This window comes from Phocoena phocoena, chromosome 4 (genome assembly GCF_963924675.1).
Source record: "Phocoena phocoena chromosome 4, mPhoPho1.1, whole genome shotgun sequence".
Lineage (NCBI taxonomy): Eukaryota > Metazoa > Chordata > Mammalia > Artiodactyla > Phocoenidae > Phocoena > Phocoena phocoena.
The window spans coordinates 73,682,950-73,695,103 of record NC_089222.1 but is presented as its reverse complement, the minus strand read 5'-3'; the positions used below and the strand labels follow the sequence as shown (position 1 = coordinate 73,695,103).

Genomic DNA, 12,154 nt, shown 5'->3' with positions numbered 1-12,154 from the left:
GGGTAGAAATAATAACCACACTTTAGTGTGTATGACAATTGTCTTTAAATACATAAAAGATCCATAAAGTTTAAAGTACTCTCTAACTTTGCTGAGCTATCTTAAGTATGTCAGAGTTGTTCTTCTATTCTTAGGCCTTGTACCTGATAGCAACTAATGGAACTCCAGAACTTCAAAACCCAGAGAAACTTTCCCCCATATTTCGGGATTTCTTAAATCGATGTTTGGAGATGGATGTGGAGAAAAGGGGTTCAGCCAGAGAATTGTTACAGGTGAATTTGGAAATAATACTATTTTGGGAAAAAGTTGACTTTTTTGAGTAATGGGCAGAAAGTTTACATAGAGTTCATAATTACATTTCACTATCCATTCATTACCAGCAGCATGGCAGCTGCTGCAGTTCAGGATTTTATCTGCTGGGAATAAAGTACCCATAGTACTGGGATAAATGTATAAGTTTTTCATATTACCAGGTCTCACACCAGTTCATTGCAGGCATGGGTATCTGGGTCATTTAACTGAGATTTTATAATATGAGAAAAACTAAAAAGACTACACTTTCAACCATAAAAGTGATGTAGTGATTATGTTGATTTTATATAAGTACTGAAATATGTGTTTGTTAAATAAATTATGATCCATAAAATAGTCTTAGGGGCTTAATTGAAATATTTGGCTTCTAAACTGGTGACGTTTACATTTATTTTCCCCCACTCTTTCTGACAGCATCCCTTCCTGAAACTGGCCAAACCATTATCCAGCTTGACACCACTGATCATGGCAGCTAAAGAAGCAATGAAGAGTAACCGTTAACATCATTGCCGTGGCCTCATATTCTTTTCTCCATTTTCTAAAAGAAGTCTTTTAATATATGAAAATTATTATTCTTTTGGGGTTTAAAGAAATGGTCTACATAACAAGGAGGAAAAAAACAAGCTACTATTTCCTGAAGACAACCAAGAAAAAATTGCAGAACTGAATGACAACTTTCTATTGAATCCCTTCTTTAGGGTCCAAAAGGAATTGTGGACTGAATCACTAGCCTTACATCTTTCAGCAGAAAGCCCATCAGGGCCATTTATCATGCTTGAGATTTGCATTTTATTTTGCTGACTTCATTATAATAGATCCCATTCATTGTCCCTTTTGAGGTATTTTCAGTACTTGAATGGCAGATTTGAGTTTTTCAGAGTATGTGTTTTTATCTGCTAGTCTTCTTTTCTCTCCATAACTTTCTTTTCCTTGACTTGCTCCTTTTGAGTTGCTTTGAGAAATGTTTCTTATGCCTAAATTGGAGGAAAGTGTGATAGAAAATATGTAGCTCCTTATATTGGCAAAGGAGTTCAATATCGTTTAACTTTGTATAGAAGTTAGAACCAGCTATTGTTACATGTAATATTTCAGTTCAGAGTTTGAACTGAAGGAAGGGAAGAAAAGAATGTGATTTTTACCTTTTTTAACAAATGTGAAAGAATCAGTTTTAAAAGTTTCATAATAGTGAGTTGTTTGGCATTTGTTACATGTATAGAGAGAAGACTAATAATCTATATTTATAACTAAATCATTGAAACAGAAAAAGAATCCCATTGACTCTACTTTCTTGCACTGTGTTTTTCTTTCTATGTCCTCTTCAGATTTGGCTTCAGGACTTTGGTTTGTGCCGCTAGTTTCCCCTTCCCTCTTTTTTCCCCTTCATTTTGGAAATAAGTTTCTGTATATGTTGTAATTTTAGCTAGTTTGTTTTTTAATTAACCCTTTCTCACCCTACTCCTCCTCCCCTTCCCATGGTAAATAATATAATAACCATTGAATTTTCAGAATTTAAAAGTTAACCTTTTTTTTTCCATTTAAAGGTAAAAAATACTTGGAGCTAGCAGAGACAAAGTGAGAGGCTTGAACCTTGGTGAGCTCTAAAATAGATAAGATTATATTCATGAAAGAGAAATGTCAGTTACTTAGAGATGCAGCTTCTGACCAGTAAACTGTAGAGATTTGTTATAAACATTGTTTCCAGCCCATTACCAACATTTTTACTGTCTGTGAGAACTTAAGTGACAGAGTACTTCTTGGTAAATTCATGGGTCATTTGAGATGTTGAGTTACTTTAGATTTTTTTCAAATAAGTAAATAATATTCATGTAAAAAACTGGAGAAAGAAAGAATAATGAAATGTGCTTGTTGATAGCAATACATTTTTTATTTTAAAGATTTAAAAAAGGTCTGTGACCTGTAACATTAATTATTAGAGTGCCCTCTCTTCTCCCTTCCCCTCCTCCCTTCTTCTTCTCTCATCATTTTAATTGTTTGGCTTTTGGAGGCAGTATTGTCCCTTCTGACATGCCAAGAGCCACATGAAAGAGAAAAATACGTGCTTTGGTTCTGGCTTTTTGTTCCCACCATTCGCTCCTAATTGACTTCACACCTACTTGCCATCCTGCAATAGTACAAATCATGAATAAAAATAATTTTGATGTTTTGGAGTACATTAGGAGAACTTAAATATGAGTTTTATTTCCTATCATTCCCGTCATATCTCTGTTAAGATACAGGTATAAGGATAGAAATGGCTGGTGGGGTTTTTTTTTTTTTAAATTGGTAATACAGGAAGGTTTTCACAAAAATAAGTAAGATAATTAGTGAAACTTGTATCTAGAGCACTTAATAGTCTCTGTTTTCAATTTGATTCTTGATTTCATTTTTCTCTGGATTATATTGGCCTTCTACAGCTATTACTAAATTACTTTACAGAAATAAGCTGGTTTATTTCTGGTGGAAGCTACAGCGTCTGTTGAGTTCCAGATTTGAACATTCTTTGTAAATAGTTCTCTGGATGGATTATGATAAAGAAGATGCTACCAATGAAATAGAAAACCAACTAGATGGTATAAGACTGTGATCCTCATGACCACTCTAGAAGGCACTTCCATGCGTAAGTCATAAAGGCCATATTCACTGAATGCAGTGCCAATGCCCCATTTTTATGCCTGTGACTCAACAAAGGTCTTTTCGGTTTATAGAAGCAGTTTGGGGTTTGTATTTACAACTTCCTTGATGGTTACCTGCATGTCCATTGCTGGCAACGGACTTTGTCATTAAAACCTGACTCCTAGGTTAAGGGAGCTACGCTGTGGTTTATTCTTTACTTACTTGGATAAACTAACTTGTAATAGAAATGTACTTTGGTTAATTTGAAATGTGTCAATTTTTGAATAATCTTAATCTTAAAAGCAATACAGAATTGTGATTTATTAATTTTAAATTAAAATGTTCACATGTTGTTGCAAGAAAAATTATATCTGAATCAAGATTCATGGTTTTTTTTTTTAATAACTGCCTTTTGTATTTACCTTTTTGTCATTACTTTAGAATGAAAATTCCCATTTAAATCTAAAAATTAGCTTAGTAGTCCTCTTTTGTTATTAAGACAATATTACTGTAGTATTTATTATATTTCAGACTCTCTGGCAGTCTAAAAGTTTCCTTCTCCTCTTGTTCCTTTTGCTGCTTTAAAAGGGACAGTTAAAACTGAGAAACCATGAAAATATTGAATATTTCATCCTACATAGAATAGTAAACAAGTAGAGTGATTGTGCTAGCATAAGAAACTAAGGCTAACACAACTCTGTTTTCATGTGTTGAGTGCCTGGCACACAGTACAAATTCTCTTCTCCTCAACATATAAATATTAAGCTGCTTAAAATGTATCTAGTTACCACCAGTCCTAAATGACCTGTGCCTTTAATAAGCAATTTAAAACTACCTATGAGGATTTCTTTGTAGGGCTCACATAAATACATGTTTGTTTATATATACTGTATTCTAGCCAGAATAATTTTAGATCTGATCAGGCAGTAGCTATAGTTAGGAAAAAAAAATGGGTGCTTAAATTTGCATCAGTTTTTTAATCTAAAAGTTTTAAAATATACTGAGATCCATATCCAGTGAAATGTCAAAAAATCATTATGCAATATAGCTAAAATCCAGATTAAGATTCTTTTGGGGTTTTTTTTAGTGAAATTATAGTAGTATAAAAAGCAGACTGTCTTCCTTGTCTCAACTGCTCCCACAATAAACAACTAAAATCAGTTTTTCCACAGTGTGTGTATATGAGTATGTGTAAGAAGGGGGAAAAATACACACACACACACAGATTTTATTTCTCACTAACACATTTATTGACCACTTTGACAAAGACACTGTGGTAGATATTGTGGGAATTACAAAGGAGAACCAAGCACTGGCCTGGCCTTGAGAGAACTGAAGTCTTTCTCATTCACCATTCTAGAATGTTGCCAAATGAGAGAGAAAGAAATGTATGATAATTCTGTCAAACATCTTTGGTAGGAATGTCTTGTGTGTTTTTTGTTTGTTTTGGGTTTTTTTGTTTTTGTTAGATAGAAATGGAACTAAGTGAAAGTAACTTGTCTTTTCTGTTTTGTCTTCAAATTTTATATTGACTTTTATTTTTAATTTAATCCCATTCAATTATTTAATTGTTACATTGACATTAACTGCTGTATTTGATGACCTTGTTCAATAATTTTGTTCTTTCAGGGCTAGAAATAAACTTTTTTAAATGTTCATTTTCCCTTTTCCTAAACTTTAATTCTTTCTTTAGATCAGAATAGCTTAAAAGAATAAATGTAATAGGTTTTCAAAGAATGTTCTAGTATTTTTAAGGATGAATATTTTTTAAACATGTCATGGCACCATGAATGTATTACAGAGCTCCAAATTAGAAAGGTTTTCAAAAATTAATGAGTAATAAGCATGAGCCTTCGCTCTTCTAAATCAGTTTCAGAATAAATTTGTTCAAAATGTTCTGGCTATCAGACCCAGGGAAGCACTTCTGATCTGTTGAAATACCTTCAATAATTTGGCCTGAAATTCTAATGCTTACCTAGGTGAAGTAATAAGAATCTTACTAGAATTTTTGTGTTAAATGCACCAAGAAATCTTTAAAAGTGCCATACATTAAGGCATCACTTCATTATACGCATTTAATTTGAATGTTGGATATGCTGACATGGAGAACGGGTGCATTATAGAGAGTTCACTATGAAAAAACAAAATTATACATTTTTTAGCCTGGAGTGGGGAGTGTAGGCAATGACTGCATAAAATATATTTGTTACACTATAAAACTGCTTTTTGCTATTCTGACATTTGTATTTCTTAAACTATAGCAAATGCCCAAAACATTTGCCTAAGAAAAGTTCAAAAATGCCTAGATGATTGATTTTATTGAAAAGCAGTATTTGTAGGAGCTTAACACATGCTTTACTACTACTTTGACATTTGTGACTTTTTTTAAATTAGGGAATTATTTTTTATTCAAATCATTTAACAAGTTTTTATCTTTGGAAGAGGAGGAAGAGTAGAACAATGAAAGGAAAGGTCTTGTTTGACCTTTATTTTAGGTTTTTAATAAAATAATATGCACAGATTAAAAAGTCAGGTAATCTTAAAGGAGTCATAAATAGTGCCAGTCCCCAGCTGCAGACTTTCTCACTGCAGAGTCCTGCTCCACAGAGGCATCTGCTTTTAACTTTGAGCTGGTTTTAGCATGCATTAATTTTCAGATTTCTATATTATATACTTATACAGGTATTTCTTTTTTTTTTTTTTACTTTTTTATTAATTTTATTTATTTTGGCTGTGTTTGGTCTTAGTTGTTGCAACACGGGCTTTCTCTAGTTGCGGCGAGTGGGGGCTACTCTTTGTTGCAGTGCGTGGGCTTCTCATTGCAGTGGCTTCTCTTGTTGCGGAGCACGGGCTCTAGGCATGCAGGCTTCAGTAGTTGCAGCACACAGGCTCAGTAGTTGTGGCACACACAGCATGTGGGATCTTCCCGGACCGGGGCTCAAACCTGTGTCCCCTGCATTGGCAGGTGGATTCTTAACCACTGCACCACCAGCGAAGTCCTACGGGTATTTCTTGACATTTCTGTATTTTTCTTTTTCTGGAAACTTCCTGTTATGACAGTTGAGAATTTAGTTACTATTATACCATCCCATTTTCCCATTTCTACTCCCTCTAGTCTCCCAATTAAGAAAGGTGGCAAAGTTTTATTTGATTAGCAGTCAGTTTTTACCTTATGACTATGTAGGACTGTTGTTCACTTGAGTTGAGTAATTTATTATCACATGTCATTTCTTGTGCAACTCTTTGCTTTTCTTATTGTTAATTTTGTCTTTTTGTTTCCTTTGAAAGTTTCTATGTTCCTATCGCTAAGTTTTTCCAAACTCACCACAAAAGCCCTCTGAAGACAATTTTCTGTAGAATTAAATGTCTTGGATAAGGACAGTTCCTTTTTCTTTCCGGGAACTTGATTAGGGCTCCAGTTTGGGCTCTTTCTCTACAGGCCTTCTGCCCTCGGGCATCTGAAACTCAGTTTCACTTTTCTCCTGACTTTAGATCCTTTGTTTCCTTTTGCTTGGTTTATTCCTCATTTTGGAGAAGTACATCTTTCATTAGTGTCCTGGAGAAGTACATCTTTCATTAGTGTCCTGAGGAAGGGTGCATATAGGTTAAGATTTTTAAGAGCTTGCATGTCTGAAAATGTCTCACATTTAATTGATAGTACAGGATTTTAGACTGGAAATAATCTTCCTTGAGAATTTTGAAGTCCCTGCTTCATTATCTTAAAAACCTGCCATTTCTGATAACATCTTTATATGTAACCCATTTTCCTGCCTCTCTGGAGCTTTTGTTCTGAAAATTTACCATGAAATGCCTTGGAGAGGGTCTATATGTTTAGGTTTCGGCAGGCCTTCATGATAACAGACTAATTTCCTTCAGATCTGGTAAATTCTTGTATTATTTCTTTAATAATTGCCACTTTCTGCCCCTGTTATTTCTTTCTGGAATTCCAGCATTAATCTCCTGTTTTTCTTATCTTCCCTGCTTTCCATCTCTTTGCCTTTTGTTTTTAACTTTCTGGGAGAATTTCCTTGATTTTATCTCTGACCCGTTTTTGAACATATATCAACTATCTCATTTTTTGTTGTTTTACTTATTTTTTATTATTATTATTATTTTTTTTTTTTTTTTGGCCTCGCCGTGCAGCCTGTGGGATCTTAGTTACCCAACCAGGGATTGAACCCGGAGCCACGGCAGTGAAAGTGCCAGGTCCTAACCACTGGACCACCAGGGAACTCCCTCACGTTTTTAAGATCATTCTCGTTTTCTGATCTTTTTACAGCCTTCTGTTCTTATTTCATAAATTCAATATCTTCCCTGGTGTATTAAAAGAGTTTTTCCTTAGCTCAAGTTGCCATAACAAAATACCATACACTGAGTGGTTTCAACAACAGAAATTTATTTCTCACAGCTGCAGAGTCTTAAAAGTCCAAGATCAAGATGCCGGCAAAGTAGGTTTCATTCTGAGGCCTTTCGGCTTGTGGGTGGTCACCATCTAGCTGTGTGCTCACTGGACCCTCTTCTGTATATGTACACTTGGAAAGAGCAATCTCTGTGGAGTCTCTTCTTACAAGGACACTAGTCCCATCAAAAGATCCCACCCTCATGACCTCATCTAACTTTAGTTACCTCCCAAAGACCCCATCTCCAGATTCTATACAGTGAGGGGTAGGGCTTCGATATATGAATCGGGGGCAGACACAGACATTCAAGCCATAATAGGTCATTTTTTTAAAAGAGTTTTTTAGTTATCTCCAGGTTTGTTTATTTTTTCTGGGTTCTTTTTTTAAGTATAACACTGTCTGCAACTGCACTAAACGTTTCACATTGGGTTTTCTCAGTTCTCAGTGGGACCCACTGCTCATTCATTTCGCTCCTAGGTCTTTTTTTTCCTTTCTCATTTTTTCCAAACTATCTCATGACTTCCAACCCCTTTATCCCACCATCTCAACACTTTCTTCTCCCCTACTGCCACAATTCTCTGGGTTTTTGACTTTGCCTTCTTCCTTTTGGTCTCAGTGAAAGATGTTCTTCCTCTCAGTGGCCAGACTCAGCGGGGACCCGTTCGCAGTATTCCACCACCTCCCAGGTCTCCAGGCCACTTTGACTGATCCTAACTCTCCTATACCTTTTACCTATGCCTCTGTTCTTTCCAACCCTCAGCAAAACAAGCATGCTCACCTGTCTTCCTTTTAAAACAGTTTCCTTTGACTTTCCTCAGGTAAACTTGTGGAAAGAGGAGACCATACTTGCTGTTTTTCTCATTATCATATTGCATCTACTGTCAACATGTCTTTGAAACTATCTGTACAAACCTCTCCAAATCACTGAATTTCCAAGAGATTCTCAAAACATCAAAAAGAAGACTTCCCTAGGGACTTCCCTGGTTGTCCAGTGGTTAACACTGTGCTCCCAATGCAGGGGGCCTGGGTTCGATCCCTGCTCAGGAAACTAGATCCCACAAGCATGCTGCAACTAAGATTCCGCATGCCCGCAACTAAGACCCAGTGCAGCCAAATAAATAAAGCAAAAAAAAAAAAAACAACAAAAAAGTGACTTCCCTTGACTGTTAACTAGCGTGCTCACTGGTGTATTTGAGAATTTCTAAGATTCTACTCGTTATCAGTCTTCCTTTATGCAAAATAGAGGACTTTTATTCCTAGCTTTTTAAAAGTGCTGTGACCAGATATTTATTTTGGGCTAAGGTCCAGAATGTGATGCAGGTATGGATTTGGTAAGCTTTTAATCAGTAGGGTTCTGTTTTCACCACTGAATATAAAATATACAAGTAGCTCTTGGTAAACTTAGCAATCGGGAAGGAAGAGTGGTAAGGATAAAAAAAGAGCAAATTCTTAAAAATCTCTTCAGAACGTAATTTGTACTGTACATTATTTGAGTAGTCTTAAAACGTGTGTTCTTTTAGCATATTAATGTGGGCACCCAAAGGAGAAAGGCTTACCTAAGAATGTGCAGAGTGATGGAGGAAAGCCAGCCCAGCCTTAAAAACCAGTCATAGATTCTTGGTCAGAAATTAAGAGTTGATGAGTATAAAGAGATTTTTATAGCCTGTGTAGTCCTGATTATAACTTTTTAACCTAGGCATCTTAGTTTTTGTTTAGGGGAAAAGACTAAAAATATTGCCTTTCTAGAAAACAAAATATGTTCAGTATATAATGACAGCCTTTGTATAAATTTGTAACCCATAAGGTTGATTATTTTGAAATGAACAACACTCGTGGATATATAACTTCTGGTATACTCATTACTTTTTATCCACAGATCCCAGTTTATGTTCTGTAGCAGATGAAAACATTCATCCTAGTTGTGCTGCCCTTTTTCTTTTTAAGCAATCAAAATGGAATAACAGTGCCACATACATTCTTGTCTTTCATTTTTAGATCTGTAGGTATATACAGTATTGCCATGAATGCACTGCCAAAAAATGTTTTTCTCTATTTCTTAATGAATTACTTTACCTTGACTTCTCCTATATTTAAAAACAGAAATGCACCATTTTCAAAAACTATTTGATCTGGGCCATAAGATTAAGGAATGTCTAACAGTACAATCTGATTCTGATTACTTTAATATATTGTCTTTAAAATATTTAAAGAGTTTTGTGGTTGAAGCTAGGAGACCTCTTAATCACATTCAGTATTCCTTACACTTCAGGATACTATAAGTTTTGCTTCTAGTAACTTTGTTGAAGAGCTTCGTTTTTCAATAAACTAAAAAAAAAAAAAAAACTTTAACCATTTGACGTTTTACTACAGACATTGCCACTATTTTGATCACACTCTTCTTGGTGATACAAGAAGTATTTAAATGTTTTGCCTTTTCTTTTGTTCATCTGTAGATCTTCTGGAGTATGTTCTAAGACCAAGGATTCATTGAAAAATAAGTTTAGGCCATAGGCTGTTCAATACATGGATCAGCCACTTTCATATAACTTGCATTGTCAGCCAAGCAAATACTTTTCCACTTCCTTTCATCTATGCATGTTTTACTGCTGATACTCTCCACTGTGTGCCACTGTGTGTCCTGTTTCAGTATTTATTTTAATGACTATGCACAGGTGACCATGGTCTTGACACAAGAAGTCTAAGTACTTGAGTATTTCTTGCTGCACATTTCTTCATCACTAAGCATTGTAAAGCAGAGCTTTATTAAAGCTTTTTTTTTGTAACTTGGTTTCATCATATAGTTATTTGTGCTTAGGAGTTTCTTCTAAATAGAAATAAAATTGGAGTGTATAATTTAAAATTTTGCTGCCAATGGGAGAACCAGTTATGCTTTTAGTTAGTAACAGTATTACTCTAGTACACTGTGCACTGAAAATTGTTGCTGTGAATTGGTTGTTTTCTGTTTGTTTTGGGTGATAATAAAAGTGCCTACATTATAGGGATTTTTTTTTAGGGTCAGATGACCCTAAAATGACACATAAAATGCTTGGAATGTGCCTAACACATACTTAGCACTCGATAAGTGTGATCTATCACTTTTTTTTTTTTTTTTTTTTTTTTGGCCACACTGTGTGGCATGCAGAATCTTAGTTCCCTGACCAGGGATTGAACCTGAGCCCCCCTGCATTGGAAGTGCGGAGCCTTAACCACTGAACTGACAGGAAAGTCCCCACCTATCACTTTTTTAAACCATATTCATTGGACAGCCTTTTATGACAATGCAGTAGCAGATAGTGGGGCTAATGAACTGAGAATGCTGCACAGAGCTATTTGCCCTTTCCCCCACCTCATCTTTTAAAAAATGTATGCATAATATATCTTAAGGAAATTATATTGCAAATATATGAAGACAGCCCCAATACATCATTGTTTAGTAACATACTATGAAATTACGTATTTCATTTTACAGTATTGCATAACTTGCAATATGAGACACTCTGTATTATATAGTTTGGATAATCATTTTCCTGAAAGAGATTAAAAAATAAAAAGAAAAATATACTTTGAAATTGGTTTATATATTATTAATAAGTTTGACTGTAAGTAACAGGTACCCAAGAGTGACTGAACAAGCAGGAATTTAAGTCACACCAAAAAAGTCCACTGGTAGTTTGGGTTGTCATAGAGTCCAGCGATGCCACCAAGAACTTGGGCTTTGTTCATATTTTCACTCCACCATTCTTCACACGTAGGCCTATATCCTTATGCCTGTTGCCACACAGATGCACAATGGCTGCTCCACCTCCAGTCTCACGTCAGGCAAGAAGAAGAAAGGTGGGCAAAAGACAACGAGGAAAGCAGGAAGGAGCAGTGCATGTATCCAGTAAAGAACATGTTCCCAGAAACCCTTATTTTCTGTCTCATTGACCATAACTCTCATTTGGCTTCTCCTAGCTGCAAGAGATCTGGGGAAGAGTGTTTTTAAAAGCTGAGCACCTTGCCTCCCCAGACAAAATCAGACTTGTTAGTAAAGAAGGGGGAATGGATGTGGTATACAGCAGTGGCCACCATAGCTTGCATGTGAAAACTGCACAGTTTCAATTTTTTATAGCTCTTCCCCTTAGTCTGTTCATGCTGCTGTAACAGAATATCATACACTGAGTGGCTTATAAACAACAGAAACATTTCTCACAGTTCTGGAAACATTTCTCAGTCTGAGATCAAGGTGCCAGCAGATCTGGTATCTGGTGAGGTCCCTCTTCCTAGTTCATAACTCTGCTTCTCACTATGTCCTTATATGGTGGAAGAGGCAAAGGAACTCCTTGGGGGTCTCTTATAAGGGCACCCTCATGACCTAATCATCTCCCAAAGGCCCCACCTCTTCATACCATCACATTGGGGGTTAAGTCTCAACCTATGAATTTTGGGGGAGACAAACATTCAGTCTCTGGCATCACCTTTCACATCTGTTGTCTCCTTTGATACTACATAGCTCATTTTTACATAGAAGAAAAAGGGTCAGAGAGGCTGAATAATTTACTCAGTAATGACCCAGCTAGAATTTCAGCCTTTCCATTACCCATCAACTCCTCGAGAGTTAACTGGAAACAACTCAGCTCCATAGGCCTCACCTCAGCTGTATAGATAGCTGATTTTGAAGGAATGTAATTGTTTACATAGCTTATGAAAACATAAATGCAATTTCAATATTGTTGCAGTGTTACACATTTAGTAATCCATCAGTGGGAAGAGACTACAAGTAGCTGCTATGAATTCTTGATACCCAGAGCAGGAGCAGAGATGACCCACTTGCCCAGTGCAAATGGTCT

At 35.9% G+C, this 12,154-nt stretch overlaps 1 protein-coding gene across 1 annotated transcript in view; it reads left to right on the top strand.

Moving 5' to 3' along the window:
* PAK2 (p21 (RAC1) activated kinase 2) overlaps positions 1-813 on the top strand; it is a 37,249-nt gene extending 36,436 nt beyond the window's left edge. Inside the window, exons 13-14 of the mRNA XM_065876599.1 lie at positions 135-272; positions 727-813. Of these exons, the coding sequence (XP_065732671.1) occupies positions 135-272; positions 727-813 (225 nt within the window). The remainder of the gene's footprint in view (positions 1-134; positions 273-726) is intronic.
* Positions 814-12,154: the final 11,341 nt, after the last annotated feature.